The sequence below is a fragment of the Dysidea avara genome, chromosome 8 (genome assembly GCF_963678975.1).
Source record: "Dysidea avara chromosome 8, odDysAvar1.4, whole genome shotgun sequence".
NCBI lineage: Eukaryota > Metazoa > Porifera > Demospongiae > Dictyoceratida > Dysideidae > Dysidea > Dysidea avara.
This window is the reverse complement of record NC_089279.1, coordinates 31,709,700-31,732,537: the sequence shown is the minus strand read 5'-3', so window position 1 is coordinate 31,732,537 and position 22,838 is coordinate 31,709,700. Positions and strand designations below refer to the sequence as shown.

The 22,838-nt window shown below is 37.4% G+C and overlaps 1 protein-coding gene across 2 annotated transcripts; it reads right to left on the bottom strand.

Annotated features, from left to right (window-relative positions):
* Positions 1 to 1,272: 1,272 nt before the first annotated feature.
* Positions 1,273 to 22,579, bottom strand: LOC136262744 (scavenger receptor cysteine-rich domain-containing group B protein-like). 2 transcript variants are annotated; one of them, XM_066057136.1, is made up of 8 exons: positions 22,456 to 22,579; positions 18,065 to 18,203; positions 17,817 to 18,016; positions 17,449 to 17,766; positions 13,025 to 13,136; positions 12,747 to 12,964; positions 12,379 to 12,705; positions 1,273 to 2,007 (listed from the first exon to the last, which is right to left on the bottom strand). In XM_066057136.1, the coding sequence occupies exons 1-8, from the start codon at positions 22,571 to 22,573 to the stop codon at positions 1,382 to 1,384; spliced, it is 2,058 nt and encodes a 685-aa protein (XP_065913208.1). In that variant the 5' UTR covers positions 22,574 to 22,579; the 3' UTR covers positions 1,273 to 1,381. The 2 variants fall into 2 exon arrangements, with proteins under 2 accessions (XP_065913208.1, XP_065913209.1); XM_066057137.1 differs by having other exon boundaries at positions 12,379 to 12,696.
* Positions 22,580 to 22,838: the final 259 nt, after the last annotated feature.

Genomic DNA, 22,838 nt, shown 5'->3' with positions numbered 1-22,838 from the left:
CCTTGACTGATCACCTCACTTAATTTCTGCTTTATAAACGAAATTTCTAGTTGAAATCTGCTTATAATCAAACGTTTGTAATTTTCATAGATCTACCAATAGAAGTACTAGATTGTTCTAGAACATTCTGTGTTATGTTCTATTAGAAGTCCTCAAAAAAATGTGCACTCTATTAGAGTAATACAATAATATTATCAAATATTGAATTAAATCATGCAATGAAATACATTTATAAGTCTGTCTTCAATAATCATCATTGTATCTACATAGAAAAGAAGAAATGTGAGTAAAAACAAACCTCAAAGTCAGCCATAGGCCAGTTTTGGGGCCTTATAAAGTACAAAAGGGAGTGAAATCCACACAAAAACAGCCAAGCTGTGAAAAAATGGTGCGGCCTTAAAAAGCCTGGGTGAAAAAAGTTGTGAAATCAAAGGTGGCAGCCAAGAAATGGCTGCAATGATGTTAATGCTAAAAAAAATTAATAATGGCTGTGTGCATTGTTAAAATTTATTAGCATTAACATCATTGCAGCCATTTCTTGGCCGCCACCTTTGATTTCACAACTTTTTTTCACCCAGGCTTTTTAAGGCTGCACCATTTTTTCACAGCTTGGCTGTTTTTGTGTGGATTAATTTTACATGAAATCTCCTAAGTCAAGAACGCATGGCATGCAGTTAGCTTTCTCATACTGTTCAGAAATTTGAGATTTCTTAAGTCAGAAAGTATAAACAAAATCAAACTTTAACTATAGTTTGAGATTGTCACTCCAACTACACTTTGCAGTAAGGATAAGGTCTCTGTGTAATCTGTGTTAGATTTCCTTTTCTATTTGGAAATGCAATACATACAGTACATTATAGAATCCATTATAGGCCAAGGATACATCATGTAAATTTCAAGAAATATCATATTTCCTACAGTAACAGGAATGTGATAACTCAAACCCACAATGAAATAGTATCTCGGTAATGTAGGTTTGTTATATATTTTGAAAACTTTATAATAGGCAAGCTAGCTAGCTAGCCGTATTGTATATTAATGTTGTCTGTTTCTTGCTGTCTAAGAAATGCATATAAACATCATGTAATATCATGTGTCCTGAACAATGCACATTGGCACCATACTGTCCCCCATCTTAGCCATCTATACTGTGTTTAGGAAATGTGCTGGACACAAGACATTTACTGACATTTCCTAGACAGCATTTTTAAATGTCTTGAAATTTGGTCTTTCCTGGGATAACTCACTGCAGACTTCTATGTTTGTATTGCATCAAGTAATAAATGATGCAACTTATTAATCACAAAACATGGATTTAAACATAATGTAACTACGTATATACTAAGTAGTCAAGTATAGATATGTACTAGGTGTATATGTATCAGTTAAGAGTATTATAATCAGGTGGTGGTTCTGATACAAATCCAGATTGTGGGTCTGGAGCATATCCAGGTAGTGCTCCTGGTTGTGGCTCTGGAATGTACTCAGGTTGTGGTCCTGGAACATATCCAGGTTGCTGTCCTGGAATGTACTCAGGTTGTGGTCCTGGAATGTACTCAAGTTGTGGCTCTGGAATGTACGCAGGTTGCAGTCCTGGAACATATTCAGCTGGTTGTGGTTCTGGAAAATATTCAGGTTGTGGTCCTGCAGGTTGAGGAGAACCACTGAATTGATGGGGTGTAGCTACAGTAACGCAGCCATCAGTAGGAGAATTATAGAGAACAGTAGGGTATAGAGTTGGATTGTAAGCACACGGTAGAGCACTGGGAGGAGCAGGAGCTGTTGTTACTAATGTTCGCTGATCTGGTAGCTGAGTAATATTACAGGAATGCTTCTGTTGTTTCACATGGTGACGCCTTAAATAAATAATAGCAACAATCAATGAGGTGCTGATGAAAAAAAATAAGAAGACACCACCAATTGTAATACCAGCAATAGCTCCAGCAGACAACCTGCTACCAGTTGAATCATCATCATCATCATAGTAATAGTCATAATTGGAAAAATCTAGAAACAATACTATTATGCAGTCAACAGTAAAAGCACCATATCACCACACATAGGAAAATTATGTACTGACAGAAAGGTTATTGTTACACAAAAAAGTTAAAACCTCTCTTGATAATGTCACATGACCTACAGTTTGATGTATGCACCAGTTTTATTTGCCATAGAGATGTAATGATTATTAAAATTTGTACAATGTGTCACTCTAACACAGTGATACAGCACTGATACATCATCAAATCGTATTACTGTACTAAAGCATTGTTACCTGTGACCTGTCTACATGCAGGACCATCTCCACATTCTTACAATAACATTATTATAATATAATTAACTACAGTAAGCTATAAACTTAAACCATCCATGTATGCAGCATACATAGTGCAATGGCGGATCCAGGATGGGGAATTTGGGGCAAATGCCCCCCCCCCCCCCCCCTTCAAGAAATTGCATACAAGATCGAGATACTCTAATAGAGCAGTCAATTACTCTAATAAAGCAGTCACAATGTTCACGAGGTAGTGCAGCTTACTTATGAAGCTATAAATAGGATTTTATCTTACATAACATTATATTTGGTAAAGGATAACTAGCTATTATTGTTGTGACCTTTTTTTTTTTTTTGCTCTTCAACTTTTTTCAGCAAGGTGCCCCCCCTCTTTCCAGACTCTGGATCCGCCCCTGTAGTGTACATGAGTGTTATGCTACCCTGCTGTATGGTATACTGAGCATGCAGGTAAGTTAAACAGCAGAACTGAATATAGCTAAGTTAAGGCAAATGAGATAAACTGATGGAACCAGAGGTTGTCATGGAAGAATCAAAGATGGTTGTTTACTGCACACTGCTGGGACTGATGACCAGACCAAAAATCAACACAGACACTTTCTTGACATAAAATTTTGTTTAAACCATCTCAATAGTATAGTATCACTGTGGATTAACCATTTTTATATTGCAAGATTTAGCAGGTGTAATTGAACTGGGTGGTTTTTGTACATAGTAGCATTTCCATGATTATTTTGTTATTTCTTCATGACAGTGTGCTTGCTACATACACAAATGTAAACCTATTCTAAGTAGTATATTTGTGACCCGGTCTGCGAAAAGGGCTCTTATAGCCTTTCCAATTGCATATATATGGTAACCCATAACTTGACTGGTGAATATGGTACAAGCCTACAATTTGGTCACTCAACAACCCTAACCTGGCAGTAGCTGTGGGTGTAATTACATGATGATAGCTTTAGTAGATTAGGAGTTATGATTAGCCAAACATGGATAATTGGAAAGGCTATAAGAGCCCTTTTCGCAGACCGGGTCACATTTGTCCTATCAATGGATTCGTGAAAAAATCACAAAGCGTTAAACTTTACACTATAAGATGCACGGTAAGGATCTAACACTTAGTCAAATGGCTACATTACATGTATTGCCTATATATTATATAGTCTGGTCATCTGTATGTACTGCTTATCTATATGTATGCCCTACATATGCATCCCGTCTATTATCATCAACTTGCTAAAAGCATGCTAATATTGACAGTGACATTCATTGCAAGTACAAAAGAAACACTATAAGATGTGTTAGTGTTATAGAAAAGGTATAGGTGCATGATAACAGAAAAATGGTGTATGGGCATGATAATTATGCACAGTGGAAAAGAATTCCCCTACTACACTTTATCATAGGTTATATAATCTATGACTCTATCACTACAACTACGTACTTAAGTTACACTTCAGTGACAAACAGTTAAGCATGAAACTGTCTTGACAGTGCTTTGGGTGTAGGTAGTGATAGTGAAATTATTCCTACATTACAATATTTCAAGTGAGCCTATATCAAGACACACTGTAGTGTGTCGTGTGGCCCAAGAAGCCAGCATGCAACACCGTGAGTATATTGACAGTAAGAAGAAAACATGATTTTTACACATATGTAGCTCCATGATCTCTTATCCGATTGAAACCAAATTTTCCACAAAAGTGCTCACCAGGTAGGGAAGTCTACGTACAAAATTAGAAGAAACTCGCGTAAGCTGTTTCCAAGATACGAGTGGCTAAAATATTGTTTTTTTCTTCATAATTTTTCTTTTCGCACACTTTGTAAAATCTGCTATAGCATACAAAATCGTATTCTGATCAAGCTGAAATTTGGTACACCTAAGCGGCTCATTAAAGCACATCTCAGTACCAAGTTTGGTAGGAATCCGATAAACATTGATGGAGTTATGACCGATTATTCTTATAAAATAAGACAGCGGAAATAAATTTTTTCTCATAATCTGATGTTTTCAGGAATATGAGAGTTGCTCTTGCAAAGAATGAAGTTTCACCAGAATTAATTGCTGGATTTGTATTGCTTTGTGTTTCTATTGCCAATACATTATTTTCATAGTGTGACGTTAAGAAGGATGGGAGGGGTGGGGTCTGAAGTTAGCATCATTATGACGTTAAGCATACCAAAATCAGTTTGGAGATGCCCCTAAGGCCTAAGCTAAACAACTTCGTACAATAAAATAATTAACTTGTTTAATTTACATTATTTCAGGCAAAAATATTCTGTGAGATGAGCTGATAGCAATAGCTGCTGCTTTGTCAAGTACTCTTTTGCAGTGTGAATATGGTTTGTTCATAATAGCTTTCATAGCACTGATACTTTCCTTAAGAAAGTGGCCAAGTCAACCAATTTCCACCATGTGGTACTCACATGTAAAACCTAAACGATCCATTCTTTTTTATTCATGAAAGTTGATCGTGTAATCATAACAAAGTTGGGTTTTGTGTCATCTTTATCTCAATTTCTTTCAAACCACAAAAAAGAACTACAATGGTTACTCCATCTACACAGTGATTTTTCCAGTTCATTTCTTCAAAGGGTTTACCCTGTGGGTGTGACAGAAGTTTGAGATGGTTTCAAAAAAAACTTTTTACACCTACCAGGCAAATTGCTAAGAAAAGTGAGGTGAAAACCAGTATGTATATGGAATAATCATCATAGAAAGCCAATCCTTGCAGTAGTACAGAACAATCGGAGTAAAAGTTCTACAAAATCCATCTACGTGTAGCAAGTGCACATTTGAGATACTATAATAGTACAGTTACCCTATTAGAGCATTCAGCATCATTAGTTATTCTATTAGAATTTTCAGTTACACAACAAGTTGCTGTGTAGAGAGTTCGGCTACACAACAAATCATCCAGTAGAGAGTTCAACTTAAACAAGTTACCAAGTAGAGAGTTCAGCTACAAAACAGCCATCCTGTAGAGAGCTCAACTACAAACAAATCACCCTGTAGAGTATTCAGCTACAGAAAGCCACCCGTAAAGAGATCAGCTAAAAACTAATTACCCTGTGGAGTATTCAGTTACAAAAAGCCACCCTATAGAGAGATCAGCTAGAAACAAATCACACAGTAGAGAGTTCAGCTACAGTACAAACAAATCACCCTGTGGAGATTTTTCAGCTACAAAAAACCACAAGTAGAGAGATAAGCTACAAACAAATCACCCTGTGGAAAGTTCAGCTACAAAAACCCACTCTTTAGAGAGATCAGTTAGAAACAGGTCACCTGTAGAGAATTCAGCTACAAAAAAAATCACCCTGTGGAGAGTTCAGCTACAAAAAGCCACCATATAGATATCAGCTTCAAACAAGTAGCACTGTAGATAGTTCAGCTACAAACAAATCACCCTGTGGGAAGTTCAGCTACAGACAAGTCACCATAAAAAGTCAGAGCTCAGCTATATACAAACAAATCAACCTGTGGAGAGTTCAGCTACAAACAAGCCACCCTGTAAAGAGATCAGCCAGAAAGAAGTCACCTGTAGAATTTACCTACAAACAGGTCACCCCGTAGAGAATTCAGCTACAAACAAATCACCCTGTGGATAGTTCAGTCATACAAACCAATCATACAGTAGAGAGTTCAGCTACAAAAGGTAGAAAGTTCAGCTATACAAAACCACACTATCAGCTAACCCAGTAGAGGTTCAGCTACAAACAAGTCACCCAGTAGAGAGTTCAGCTACAAACAAAATCACCCTTTAGAACTGAAGAATTCAGTTACAAATGAATCACCCTACAGATAATTCAGCAACAAAATCACCTTGCGCCACAAACAAATCACTGTGTAGAGAGTACAGGTGGCCGGATATAGAATTTTTAAAAATTGCTAAAACTCGAATTTTTGACTCACTGCCTCACTGACTGACTGCCTGACTGCCCTTGCAACTGCCTGATCACAGTTGCAAGGCTAGAGGCCAAACGAAGCAGCGCACGGTTACCATTTTACACCACAATAAACAACTTACCAGTGGAATGTGCCTTTTGGGGTTCCGAGGAGTGTAGGTCCTCTGTGCCTTATCTTTTCTTTTATCTTCAATCAGGCTGCTTGTCTTATTCTTCATCCAATGAAACCATATCAAGGCATTAATTTTCCATATCAACACTTTCTTTCGGTAGCACAATTAGACGCCAGAAAATTATTTTAAAGCTGGATTGTTGAAGCGCTACTATAAGAGGTAAACTAGCTAAATATCTGCAACTTTGTTATTAGGATATGCACCATGCAAAAGAGCGGGCGCTGCCAGATTAATTCGCAATAGGTTTGCGACTACACCCATCTAGGTTGACTAATCGCAATAGAGTACAGAGAGCACACCTCTTCACAATCTAGCTATTTGCTAAACAGAAAACAAGACCTTATATTGGTGTAGCTAGCTGTACACCCCTTGTCTGACTCAAGATACTCTAATACAACAGTCACTCTAATACAGCAGTCATGCATTTATGATTCTAATAGAACAGTCCCTGAGCTACAACAAAAAACTAAACAAAGTAGTATTTTAAAAATTGTTAATTAAAAAAATGAAGTAGGGATCTATGCAACAAAAAGTAATGAAACAAGAGATGAATGATGGTATTACAGCATAACTCGGTGGGAAAGTCCCTACTTTGGCACATTAGCTGTAGCAATTATTTTATTCAGTGCCAAAGTAGGGACTTTCCCACCAAGTTATGCTGTAATACCATCATTCTTCTCTTGTTTCATTACTTTATTGCATAGATCCCTACTTAATTTTTTAATAAATGTTATAATACATAAGCAAAACACATTCTTTATCTCTTTCTGCAGTAAAGAAAAAAAGACAAACAAGGGAAGCTCCAAAGCTGGCCATAGGCAGGCTTTATTGGAATATACAAATACAAAAAGAAGTGATATCTATACAAAAAAGCCAAGCTGTGAAAAAAGGGTGTAACCCCCACAAAGCCAATGTGAAAAAGGATGTAAAATCCAAGGTGGCGGCCAACAAATGGCTGTGATGGTAGGTTAATGGAAAAAAATTTAATAACAAAAATTCAGGTGAATTCGGTGCCTAATCTTGGAGAAGGCTACACAAATTCACCTGAATTGCCATTATTAAATCTTTTGCCATTAAGGTTACGGGATACTGTGAACCCCGCATGTACACTATCAATCATTTTTCATGATTAGGGGTTTGATTTTTCTTAATGCATTGTTATCAAATATTTATGCATTCTTAACTTCTCATTAATCGACATGGAATTCAAATGTTGTTATGGAAACATGAGTTGTCCCCATGCCAATTAGTGAAAACTATGAACCAAAAATCAGACTAATGAAGAACCATGAGAACTTACTAACAATTCTAAGGTTTGAAGAACATCACTTGTGAGGGACTGACTAGAGGATTTGTGAATAATGTGTATAGTTGCTGAAATATGACTACAATATGGCCTAAAGCAAGACACTGTGGTCACAAAATTAATTTTTAAATTGATATCACAAGCACTAGAAACATTATTTCTAACAAATGGCTCCGTCAGGACCTAGACAAGAAGCCAAACTAGTAGTCTGTTTATACAAAATGTTAACAACTAGTTTGACAGTCCTGATTTTTGGTTCAGGAAAATATCGCCATTAGTCAGCAAAACTACGCATGCACTTACAGGTGCGCCACTTGCTAAGTGTGTTGTTTCTATGTTATCTTGTACTGTTACGTGTGTTTCTTGTACCTTGTACCTGTCCAGTCAGCACGCTATGATTCTCCCAACAATTTAAGCCTGTTACCAGCTGATACACAACACAACAACACCAAACCCGCCTTAATTATGTAATAAAATTTTTGTTTGACAGTCGCTCAGTATCCCGTAACCTTAACCTACCCATTTCTTGGCCGCCACCTTGGATTTCATGTCTTTTCATGCTGGATTCTTGAGGGCTCCACCCTTTTTACACAGCTTGGCTGTTTTTTTCTATATAGATAATCTATATTCAATTATGTGATACCTACACTCCTGTTCTAGATCCTACACCTATTATCTGCATGGTACATGGTAATAGGTACTAGCTACACAGTGAACCATGCAAGAGTTAATATAAGAGAGGTATTATTAGCTCTTGATGAAATTTACAAAGTACTAAAACATGTCGTTGCTTTGAAAAATAATAAATGCATAATGAGAGTAAAATGTGTCATTCACAGTAAGATAATACATAACAGAAACAAGTTGATGTCGTGCTACCTCTAAAAACCAGGCGCCATGCAGTTATCTGGAATTAGCCTTAGATAGTATATGCTACTATGAATTTACCAACTATGTATTACTATTTTGCAATAGGGTGGTTTTGGTTGTACAATAATAGGGTTTCCAACTCAAAATAGGAAGGTGCTTCCTTTTGTTGTTGTTTCTGGTGATTTTCACACAGACTGACCTTTAAGATAAAGCAAGCAAGTTCTAATTTATTATAGGATTGCTTGTAGCATTGAGTATCAGCATAAGTTTAACACACAAAAACATACAAAAAGTGGCCACGTGACCAAAAATATCATAATAGTTCAATTGGGCCGCTTATTAGAAAATCACTGTATTTAGGGTTGCCGAAGTCACAATTAGTGCTTGCCTTACAATGAAGACTTCTACATCTTGTAGAGCAATGGCACATCCCTTATAGTTGTAGTGGGATTGTTGGCCACGTGACCACTTTTTGGGTATAAGCTATACAGTTAAAACTACACTGATATTGAAAGTAATAGCCAATTTAATAATTTATTAGCATTTGTTTGTTTTATTTTAAGGTCAGCCTGCGTGAAAATCATCAAAAACAGTGAAAAAGGCTGAGACATCATCATATTTTACAGTGGAAATCCTATATGAAGGGATTTTTGGTCATGTGACCACTTTTGGATATTTACATATGTTAAAATTGTACTGATAGCGACTGCTGCAAACATTCCAATAACAAATTAGCACTTATTTGTTTTATCTTGAAGGTAAATCTGTGTGGAAATCACCAGGAACAACAAAATGGAGCACCTTCCTATTTTGAGTGGAAACCCTAAGTCAATAATATTATTAGCTAATTCTTGTATTTCGTAATTCATGAAATTTTTGTAATTCGTTCAATTACGTTGCTATGCACTGCTAAGGAAGCACTTGTTAAACAAACCACTTTAACCAACATATTACACACAGAAGCATCTTCTAAACTGTTTTATAAATTGACTATCGTGTTTTTTCCCACAAATTCTCTCGACAAAGCCTCATAGCTGCTCTTCATTTTCGTTTGTGTACATGTGGGATACGTCCCCTTTCAACTCAAAGCGATAGGCTATTCCTGGTAGTGTACAAGGCCTGCATTATTGTTTTCCAGTTGTTAAATGCCTGAAAACCTCAAAGGGAAGATAGTTTACAAAGCCTGAGAAACTGAAGTCACCACACCCGTATTTCAGTCTGCCAAAAAGAAACCACCTCAGAGCAAAGTTCACCTGTGTAGAAGTTTAATACAGACTTCATTTCACTTTTACTTCTTACGTAAAAGCTGCTTTTACCATTATTTAATGATTTTGCTCACGTGGGTGCGTACAGACAAACATAGATAGGTACACACATACACACTTTTGCGAAAACAATTTCAGTAAACTATGCGCGCGCCTGGTTTAAAAGATGTTCTGGAAAAAGTGGACAAAAAGGCTGGCTAAACTAAAAGAGTTGAATCTACTGGGACTTTTTAACCACCACTCACCAGGTGGTCATGATCATGAAGCATAAAGTGTTTATAAAGGCATATGGGTAAGCCTGCATGAAATATGCTAGCATATTAGGTGGATGTTTCAAATTATGGAGCTTAATTCCATGAAAATAGATCGACACTCCCTAATAGAGCAGTCAGTGGAAACTGCAGAGCACTCAAATGCATTGTACATAGCTCCTTAGATTGATACTCTCTAATAGAACAGTCACTTTGTAGTGAAATACTCTAATAAAACATTCACTGATTGAAATCTTCCAAAATAATTGTAAGAAATCTTGTTAACCTAGGAGCTAAATGCAAGCATAATGGGAATTCTGAAGAGCACAATAGGTGAAAATTTTGGGAAATTCCTGAAAGCATTTTTGTGCAAAATTTTGAGACTCAGGCCTATATACATATGGGCTAGCTGTACATGGAATAGGTGTTTACTTGCAGTCATGAATGCGGTACGTTTATATACATTTCACCAAATTTTTGTTTGACACTCTTGTGTTCACAGCACTGTAGAGAACAAATGAAAGCACACAGCAATTTGTAACAATAAACTTGGATGATATACACTTAATTTCACAGAAGAGTAGTGTCGATACATACTTTAACTGTCAAGCTGACAGCAACACAAGGAAAGAATACAGACAGACAGAAAGACAGCTTTTCAGTATGTACATGTACGAGCATATGGAAAGTAAGAGTTTAAAAATGTGTGTGTTTGTAATGAACATCTGCAAAAAGCTCTATCATTTAACGTATCAATGCAAAACTTTGAGGTGTGCACCCATACGCAATACAAGTACTATTATTGTGCTTTCACATGATTTCTTCCTAAGCTACTGGTAGACTATACACAGTATGCTTTATACTTCTGTATTATAACAACTTATATAGCTACATATGTTAGAAATTCCTACTTTGGTACTGAGCCATTGTCCAGGTTGTAATTTTCCACATGGGTTATGCTGCATATACATACCTTGTTTCACTACTTCTTAGTGCATGGATCAATATGATACATAGCAAATTAAGGGTGCTCTGTACAGTCGATTTATATGGCTTCCCATGAAATTTAATTTGTTCTGTAACTTACAAATGGTTTTAGCAAATGTTCTGTACTTTTTTACTGGATATAAGCTAACACTAGTACACAGTTTAGTCTAAACCCAAACCCAAAATTTGCGAGTTATAGTTTTTCCCTTTATACTAGAGCTAGTCCTACAGTTTACGCACAAGAGCCTTGATACTTTTATGATAGACTATGCTAAACAGCACAATCATCATGTGGCACCAGAAACCATAAATTGACACCTTGCACTGTCAGCAAAGATAAATGGGAAACAAAGGAAAATATAGGTAAGTCCATGAAGCATGCACTGTATCTACTGCAGAATGTTAAAAGGTACCTGTCAAGCTGAAGCAACATTGAACAGTCTTAGGCAGTTATGCTTGTCTGAAGGCATCAGTCAGGCAGTCAGTAGAAAATTCTACTGAACATTTTTCAAATTTAGTAGCCACCTATTGGAAGCATTTCAAGTCATACTAAAGAGACGTTTGGGCTTGGTTATACTTGCTAAGGCACCATGAAGGTATCATTATATGTGACCCAGTCTGACAAAACCGGGCTTATCGCCTATTTAAAAGTATCGAGAAATGCCGGTTTTAAGTATTGAGTGTGTTGTAGCTCGCCAATGGTTGAAGCTATGTGTACCAAATTTTCACATGTTTTACACCAATTCCTTACCTTCCAGAGCATCCACTGTGCAAGTAGCCAACAACTAAGTTTCCCGCCATTTTAGATAGCTTTTAAACCGAGGTTGACTGTATCAGGCGAGCTGCAAATTGGGTGGGAGGCAGGGGCCCTGGAAGACGGGCAAGATGGTGTTCAAAAATTGAAAAGGAAGGCCAAGGGATGAATTAGGCCAAGTTTTGAGCCATTGAGGTCTGAAAACTGGCTAAAATGAAAGGAAATTCACAGCAGAGGTACTTATTCAACACCACAGAGCTGTACAGCCACATACAGTCATTCCCAGGCTGACCAGAGCTCCATTAAGGCCCCACACCACACGTACGGATCGCCACTGGGCTTGGGAAAAGCAGCCAGCAAAACCAGACCACTCAAGTCTAGCTGATGTTAAATGTGGAATTAGATAGTTTATTCATGTACGTAGCTGTGTGTCCTGGGTCAAAAATCGAATCTGCTGACATGAGCGATAAGACCGGTTTTCTCAGACTGGGTCACATATCTTATTTCACTACTTCTTAGTGCATGCATCAATACAATACATAGCAAAATCCTTATGTATTTGCCACTTACAATCACAAACCAACCCTGCATCTTCACTATGGAAACAATCATGAATACCAAATCCATTATGGTTACAGTCAATTAATCGAGTCTCTGATCCTCTGCATGATAAATTGTCCAACCATATTGCTCCTGTTCCTTGTCCAAAGAAGGCAGATGTGGTCACTCTTACAAATGAATATCCAAGTTGATGACAAGCAACAATTCCATCACTAATACTCCAGCTGTCATCACACACAGTTCCCCATTCACCATTATGACACACTTCTACACGGCCTTCATAGATACTAGAACCACCAACGAGACGAATCCTACCCTCAGTGCAAGCTATAAAATCTTCATTACACCTTAATAGCTAACTCTTTTTCATTCCATACCTGTCCTAATTGTTCCAGTGCAGGCAACACCGGCATCTTCAAAATGATTACAGTTGTTGTTTCCCCAGCCATTATGACCACATTCAGACAAGTAGCGGTCTCTTGTAGTACACTGTACGTCATCCAACCAAATGGGCATTGATGAGCTTCCACTTCCAAAGTGGCTACTTGTGTAAACCCTGACAGCATCACCAAATCCAAGTTGCTGACATACAACACTGTGAACAAGAGACAGCATACACCATAATCTAGTAAGTCACCTTTTAGCAGTTACATACTTGGCAGCTACTATATCCCAGTTATCATCACAAACTGTTCCCCATTGTCCATTGTAGTACACTTCCACACGGCCTTCAAATTGAGTGCCACCATTTACTAGACGAATTGGGGCTAGAACAAAGGACAGCATTAGTTTAGAACATGACAATGGAAGCACGCATCTACGTATACATTGACCTGAACTACAGCAATAAAGTCAAAGTTATATAGTCAAAAAGGATTTTTGTTCTTTTATCAGTACCACATGTATTTCTACTGCCACATTTATTAGCATTATTTGTAATACAGTGGAACCACTTAATCAGGACAAGACATTTTTCATGCCTATTTTGAGGAGAACATGAGAATCACCATTACCAAGTGGGGAAAGAGAAGACAACATTATGCTCTTTGTTCAGAGGATGACTTGGACTTTGGTTATGTGGTTAGGTGGAGTTTATAAATAGTTAGTCTAGTTATAAGTAGTTGATGTATAATTGTAGCTTAAATATTTGTAGCTGTTGTTGTAGATTAGTTAAATTGTGTTTTTGTAGCTACTATTGTTATTGAGTTTGTATGAATCAGATATGAACATTGTTTGCATAACAAAAGATTAAACTTTTGTCACGGTTACAGGGTAAGCACTTATGGAAATAATTTGAATTTTGCTGTGTACATAGTCTAGCCATCTTAGCAATGCCTTTTGATGGTTTAAAACATAGAGAAGAGTTACAAAGTAAAAAACCAAATTGTGGGGTAGAATTACTCTAATAGAACAGTCATCGCAGCGTAAAAGTGCACTTAACAGTTTGAACATGCTATCTCAGCTGTTTGCTTCTACTTTATAAATTACTTAGCTAAAAATGTCTAAGCCAGACCATAGTCAAGCTGTAAAATCAGGGTGCGAACGTTAATAGCCTTGGTGAAAAAAAGTTGTGAAATCAAAGGTGGTAGCCAAGAAATGGCTGCAATGATGCCAATGCCAATATATCAGCCATTGTTAGCATTAATATCATTGCATCCATTTCTTGGACAGTAGATTTCACAATTTTTTCTATAGAAGGTTACCCATTTTAATAGCTTGGTTGTTTTGTGTGGATTTAATACTGCAGCAATAATACGTACCAGTGTTGGGACAGTTACTTTTTAAAAGTAACTAGTTACATATTACATATTACTTGCAACAGAACTATTTGGTTACAGTTACATATTACCCAAAAAAATAAAGTAACTATAATATTACATATTATATTACTTTGTGTCCACAGCCTTAAGCTGTCACATGTGAAACTACCACCTTATCACATGCTATGATTGCATTGTTAGGCAATGTGCAAATCTTGGTTATAAGTAAGAAGCTGGTAAATAAGCTTCATTCAGTAGGCTTCATTACTTCGTTGTAGCTAGGCATTACTCACACAGCAAAAATAATATTCCAATACTACATATTCTAACCCCGTCTTTATTCAGTATTGGAACAACTATTTAAAAAAACTCCTTACAATGAGACAAAATGAATCTCAAATCTACAAATGCCTCTAATTTTATTCACTATTTGGGGGCTGTGGTCTGTTTTTGTTTGAGCCAAGGTAGAATTTTTGGACTATTAGTTCCAACACCTAAACATAGACAGTCAGTAGCTATTTGTGTATGACTCAGTGGATTACTAGTGAGATTAGTAACTTTGTTACTTGTAGTAATAATATTACATAATATTAATAGCTATTAAATCCTCAGCAACACTTCACTTTTCATCTCCCACTGCATTAAAAATGATCGAGATACTCTAATAGAGCAGTCATGTAACTACTCTAATAGAACAATCAAAGCTACAGCTTGCAGTCACCATATTTGCCCTATTGTTAGCTATAGTATTTACAGTTTAAAGCATTGGATTTATTGCAATTGGTAACTAAAAATAGCCTAAAATCCAATCTCAGAGCTTCTAAAATCTCAAAAATTTCCGGAGAAATGTCATCAGATGCCTTATTCAGCTACACCAACTTTCAGAAACCCCCTTTTAAAAATCCTAGATCCGCCACTGGTTATATTTGTTAGTAAAGTAACTTGAGTTATATTATCTGTTTTTATAGTGTATTTCATTATATTACTTAGGTACTACAAAAGTAATAATATTATGTAACACGTTACATAAGTAATGCGTTACTCTCAACACTGTACGTGCTATTGTACTGAGTTACAGTTAAAAGCATACGTACATAGCTTTATGGCCCATGCTGTAGAAATAACTAGTACAATCTAAGATTCTTTCAGGTTCAGTATACTATATATATGTATTTCGGTATACAATTTAAGAGCAGCTGCTCCTAACATTTCATATGCACATGCTCTCAAATTTGTCTACATTATTTTATTTACATTTCTCATACTGTAATCCATAAAAGTGCACAGCACTTTGTTCCCATATTGCTGAAAACAAGATTCTGTCTGTATACTTTTTTACTTTCCAATCATTATTCCTACTGCAACATAAAACCAGGGGTGGCAGAGAAGGGGACCTGCAGCCCCTGTGAAAAGAATTATGGGGGATTAGCCCCCCTAAAATTATCTGTAGCTGTGATGGAGAGCCTAGCTCAATAGTATCAATAATTTGAGATACTGGAATAGAGCAGTCAAGGTCAAGATACTCTAATAGAGCAGTCACGGTATTCTTTGAGGAGCAGTGTAGCCAGCTACGTATGTAGTTATAAATAAGGAGATATAGTCTAGATGGTGGAGTGCAACTATTGCCAGAAGGTAATAACATTTTTATTTAGTCTTCGACTTACAACTATGTAGGCCAAAGCATCACCAAGCTAGACCCCTGCTCCCCAAATAAAGGTGTCTCTGCCACCTCTGATAATTATTAATTTATTCATGTAATAAGGGTTAAAATCATACCTAGTGAAATACACTACAGTTGTACCAAAAACTTGTAATGGACTAAATATACACACAAAATGTTTGCATAACTAGTCAGTTTACTTTATTGAGTTGCAATAAATGGCAATCAACTTACTGGTCAAAGGCAAGTCAAAGCTTGCATGACTCTAATCGCATTTATGGTGGCTGCTGTAACATCTCACAGGAAGTTATCATGGAAACCTTGTTCTTCTACTGTAGCACTCAATTAACCTTTCTCAGGTAGCTCAATGGATATATTTTCTATGGTTATATGACTTTAGACTGGTCTTAGTCTAGTTTTGTTACACAGGCCAATCATACCAGTTTTGTGTAAACACATGCTCCAAAAGTTTTGTGTGCATTTACTGTCATGCCTACATATCACAGAGTAAAGCTCTTAGATCCAACACAATAGAACCTCAAAGAGAAATATACTAGGGTATACACTTTAACACTGAGTGATGTATAAGACCATTTTATATCAAAACTAGATCCAGTTGTACAACATGGATATGGTTTTGGTATTAGTAGAGCAGCTAAGTGAAAAAAACTGTTCAGGTTTTTTATATAAGTACCAAACTTGGTAGAATGTTTGCTTGATTCATACTATGTGAATGGGCCTGCAAAAACAGGGCATGTGGGCACATGATTTTTGCCTACTTTTTCAAAAATCTTTCACTCATAACTTTAAATACCAATATGCTATAGAAATGACATTTTTAACACATAGTAAGCATTTAATTGGCTTTATGATGCAAGTTACAAAATGCACATATTCTGTTCCAGTGCTGAAATATAACCTTTAGTGTGATAGGGTGTAGTTTGTGCCCACATGCCCTGTTTTCGCAGGCCTGGTCACCAATTTCATATTAGATACAGTGCCATTAAAATTACCAATCATATCACAAATAAAACAATAGTAGAAAATTTATCAGGGAAGCCATAAAGTGGCCAATAATAAATTAATGGGTATACTGAAACTTTGCATCTGCATAGACAAGCAAGCAATTATGGTGATATCCAAAAGCTGATCAAGGGATGTGTCCATCCAGGTCATATAGCTTCCAATGGTACATGTAAGAAATACGGAGGATCAAAGTGTATGAAGCCATATACATATGTGCAATATATTATTTCTATTGGATTGAGCCTGTACTTTTTAAACTAAATATTGGCTCCATTAGAAGTGCTTAAAAACAGTTTATTTTATCACATTTTGAAAGATTTTCTGATTGCACCTGTAATTTTGAAATACTTTCATGTTATTTAAGAAAAAAATTTGAATGTATTTGTATGGTTTCCTGACCAGCTATATAGAAATGGGCTTATAACCTAGTTTAAAAGTTCCAAACATACCCTAAAGCAACGATTTTGACATGGCACCATAGCTCAAATGATTTAGTATACCTTCCACAGAAATTTTGGTATTTTTATTACAAAGTGAATGATTTTTATCAAAATTTGTCGCTTAGCTGCTCTACTAATGCATGCGTATATGTACAATAAACTTGATTCCTAACAACGACACATTTCTGCTTACCATCACAGACCAGGCCTGCATCTTCACTATGGAAGCAATCATGGCTACCAAATCCATTATGGTTGCAATCAAATAAGTGATTCTCAAATCCTGTGCACAACAAGTTGTCCAACCAGATCTGTCCTGTTCCTTGCCCAAATGTAGCAGTTGTGTTAACTCTAACATATGGAAATCCCAGTTGACGACAAGCAACAATTCCATCATCAGTACTCCAGCTGTCATCACACACAGTTCCCCATTCATCATCATGACACACTTCTATGCGACCTTCATAGATATTTGCACTACCAGCAAGACGAAGATAGCCTTCAGTGCAGCCTATTAAAATTTCAGTATACACATCTTAATAGCTAACTCGCATAACAGACCTGTTCCAGTACAAGTAACGCCAGCATCTTCAAAATGAATGCAGTCATTGTTTCCCCAGCCAGCGTGACCACACTCAGACAAGTTACTGTCTCTTGTAGTACATTGTACTTCATCCAACCAAATGGGCATTGATGAGTTTCCACTTCCAAAGTAGTGAGTTCTGATAGCACCACCAAATCCAAGTTGCTGACACACAACACTGTGAACAACAGAATGTACAAACAGAACACAGTCAGTAACTACATACTTGGCATCCACTATATCCCAGTTATCATCACAAACTGTTCCCCATTGTCCATTGTAGTATACCTCCACACGACCTTCATAGTGGCCATGGGTACCACCATTTGTTAGACGAACTGGGACTTCCACAGCATTGACCATGGCTAGCAGCAAATATACATGGCATAAACACATCATTAATTTTATAATTTGTTTTATATGCATGTGCAGAGTATGATGAGTCATTGAGTGTACATTAAAATAAATATAAATTACTATAGCAGTAAACAATGGCATTTTGGAGAATGCTTTGATATTTGCAAAGTACGCATGGGTTTTTATTCTGGTACGAGACCTGTGTCTTACTGGGTAAGACACCTAGCCACAAACTCTGACAAACAAATTGCATGCTTTGTTAGAGGCCATTGTTTAAATAACTAAGACATGTATTGCTAGGATTCTTTAGTGGATAGATACTTTCTGATTCATATACATTATACACTTCCAATATTAATTTTTTTGTGTGGACATGCATTAATAATGAAAATATAGCATTAATGCATGATACCATCTAGAAAAACATATGTAAAAGTGTAGTTTATTTTTCATTAAAGTGTGCTTTATGTGGTAATACTGACTCCCTGTATCCACAGGCTTTTAAGCCTTCTCACAGGTCCGACACAACCCACAGAGAATTGGAATGACCACGATTACCCTCACTAACAGAGTTGTCAACAATGTTACACTACAGAAAAGCCCCAGGTACAATCACCACTTACTGTACCATGGATTTCATATATGTGCACACTAATACAAATGATTATATGTGACCAGATTTTACAGAACCGATCCAAATCGCACATCAGGCAAAATCAAAATAACACCACCAGTGGATAGCTACACTATCGTACTACAAGTTTTGACCCTCAGCACTACTCAAACTACACGAGGCTGGTTTTTACATACGTCTTTTCTGGGTGGTGTGGAGTGCTCAAATGGCGGTTTCAGGCCTTGTGAAGGACCTGGCTTGGCAAGAATCAGTGGTTTACTGGTGGACAGCCTTATAATGTTGGCCAGACGTGTTCTCTGTTGATTTTGCTACATATCAGCCACTAAGGAGCCAGCACAGCCCTGTAATGTCGTGTCTGGGCTCCAATCGTGGTCTGCCTCCATTTTGAGGTCTATCTCTTGCCCTCCCCGCCGCCCCTTTGTGAGCACTCGTGATACTACTGACTCCGCTCGTCCAACTGCTCAGATTTTCTATCTTATTTGGCGGGAAACTGTACAAGCAGCTACAAGTACTGGAAGTGGCTTGAAAGGTAACAGATTGATGCATCTTTTGTGTAAATTTCATACGCGTGCTTGCTATCCCTGGGGAGTTATGCTGGCTTCAATTCTTTAAAACCGTTTATCTCGAAACTTCTAATGTGCGATTTGGATCGTTTTTCCAAAATCCAGTCACATATAATATTTACCTAGCTATACACACCCTTCCACCGCACCTAGCTCTATTGCCTACCTTTACCCTAATTTTAACCACAAGAGCATTTTTCACAAAGCCATAAAGTGTATGCAACAACACCAAACACTCATGTAAATGTCTACCAAGTACAAATGCCATAAAGTGTAACACAAACAAATAAACACTCAAACAAATATCTGTACACAAGTATGAAAGGGCAACTGAGGAAATTATTGGAGTAGGGTGTAATAGCTTTTGCACAAGCCAGGCAGATAAGCAATGCGGATATGGCATAATACTGTACATAACTGGATTAACAGTTGACCATGAAGCAAATAGGTCTTCCAATAAGTAGTACAAGATTACAGCAATGCACAGTATATGCATAGCAACAAAATGTGATAGCAGCAACCAAATTGAATGTAAGCTAAAATTAGCAAAGTTCAAAGCTTTATGGTCACTATTAGCTACACAGTACTATGATAATAGAACCCCACAACAATTGTATCAACAAATCAGTGTACGTAGAACACTTCACTATCACAATATTGCTCTCCCTTGTAAAAAGTGCCATGTGGCATTAACTCAAGTCGGGCCAAAAAGCTTTTTTGTCCTTGTAACCTGGTTATTATAAGTAGATGACATCCATCATACATGTTCTTTCCCAAGTATTGGAATTTAAATCTACTCTAGGTTTTCATTACATAATATCGCACCCTAAATAATCTGCTGGACAGACCAATACTTATAGTTATTGCAGCCATGAATTTTTAATCTCAGATGTGAAGAAATTTCATGCCCCTTAGTGTGATAGAAGGCAAGCTCAGATCTACATGAAACTTGTACTATGCATAACATGATAACTAATCTACACTGTTGTATAGAAAAAGTTTGTTAGCTTTCCTTTTGCTGGTTGCTGGATTGCTCTATGTATGCAATTCTTGACAAAGAGCAGTTCTGTACTAAATTCACAGCAATGAATTGATTTATTTCTACTGTGGGCTTTAATCAGCTAGACCTGCACCCTCACAGCTGTTGCTTGCTTGCCTATTGATTGCTTGCTTATTGCTACTGCATGCTGCTTGCTTGCTGCTGCTGATTTTTGCTTTATTGTTGCTGTTGCTTGTGTACTTACTGCCACTGGTTGCTGTTGCTGCTGCTGCTAGTTCGCCTATTAGTACTGCTGCTTGCTAGCTTGTTGCTGGCTTTTGCTTCCTTTATTCTGTTGCTTGCCTACTGTTACTGCTGTTTGTTTATTTATTTGTTTGCTTGCTTGCTGCTGCTAGTTAGCTGGCCACAACTGTAGTTGTGTTTATTGTTTGCTTAATGCTACTACAGACAACTGCTGCAGTTCACTTGCTAGCTCCTGCAAGTTTGTTTACATGGTGCTTGCTTGCTTGCTGCTACTGCTTTTGATTCTGGTTTCTTGCTGCTTTTCTTTCTTGCTTGTTTCTGTTGTTTGCTTGCTGTTTACTTACTTGCAGCTGTTGTTTCCTTTTCCTATTGCTACCCTGTTTGCATTCTTATTACTGCTACTAGCTACCTAGTTGTTGCCGCCGCTAGCAAGTAATAAGCAACAACAACACTCAGCAGTAATTTCTGTTTCTGTTTCTGTTGCTTGAGGTATACCTGAAGGTAAGTATAATGTGCCAAGTGGAAGAGTTACAGCAAATTATCTAACGGTATCAGCAAGTTGTAATATATTAACAAAATACAAACAAGAAGCATACAGGACTACAAGCAAATAATGAAGTAGACTAAAGGAAATTGACAAGAAATACAAAAGTCGTGCACAGCACAAGCATACGAATGCAGGGTAAACAGTCTACCCAGGAGTAGAAGAATATACAGACAAATAGGTGCACATCCAGGCCAGATACACAGGAGTTTGGGACATAGCAATCCTATGCAGATGCCACCTAAACAAGCCGCAAAACAAAAAAAATTGTAATGCTTCTCTCGATCAACAATCCGTATAAGTGGGCGTGGCTCACGAAAGTAGTTGAGCTGTAGCAGGACTGGGGTAGCTACGACGTGTTAAGTTAATACGCTTCCACATCGCCAAAATAATCAATACTGATTTATTCTCACACCGGCGGATCCAGCCGTCCAGCGAATGATCTATAAAGCGGGTCGAATGGACAAAATGTGCACGACCCAGTTGACCCGACGATTTCAACCCTGGCCGCCTATGACCTGCTACGTAGTTCAATAATGTCAATAAGACGTCTCTCTCTCTCATTTGAAGAACTTTTATATATATTGACACCAACTGTACTTTAAACCCCACAAACTGAAAACCACAGTCAAAGCTAAAGGCGTCAACAGTTTGTTGTCAACACTGCATACTAGTCTCGCCCCATCTGGGGAGAAACTAGTCAACAGCAGTTGGGCGGTGCCAATACGGAAACTCAGTAATCTGCAGCAGCTATATAGTTACGTAAATTGACAGATCGTGACTATATACGAAAGACATAATATTTCTGAATGGCCTAGGATAGCTAGCTACCGGCACCAGCGGCAGCTAGCTATAAATGCAAGTATATAGGCTATATAGCTAGCTGCTATCGCATAAATTCTACAACCAGCTGGTGCCATAATATAGCGCGATTGAGTTTCAATTCACCAGGACATTGCTCGTGCTATACGAAAAGTAAAGTAGCTAGCTATTCAGCTCAGCAGTGCTTCTTCGCCTTGTGCTATAATATAGACTACTATTAGCACCTAGGCCATGGACCGTTTGATGCTTGTGCTTGAAGTTTGGATTGGTATGAAAGTAGCTAGCTACCATTTACGCAAATACTCTAGATCTGACCCGCATACTGCATGTAGATGAGTTACTGTAGCTAGCTAAATTGCTCCAGTAGTATTGCTCCAGTAAAAGTTAGCTATACCGAGCATCAGTGCACTGGTAGTTTCTAATAGCTAGCTGCACACAGACAAACATGAAATACCTGCTAAAGAAATGGCGACAACATTCATCAATAGCTTCATATTTAAAACCAAGCTCGTCAACACATGAAACACACAAATCCGTGATAGGCGAGTCTGAGCCAGCCCTTGTATATACATGACACATGTGACGGCATGCCAGGCTGGCGCATATGACGTACAAATACTTAGTATATAGCTAGGAGTAAATGTTTATATATATATATATATATAGCTGTGACTAAGAGCCGAGAGCCTTTTCCAACAGTATGTCAACTTTGACTTAGCGAAGAATATTTCACTGAGTTGCTACTTCTCGATTGCTTTTTTTTATTTATTTATTATTTTTATCATTAAAATGCACACATAAACGGTAGGGACTATTCTACGGAACGGAACGGAACGG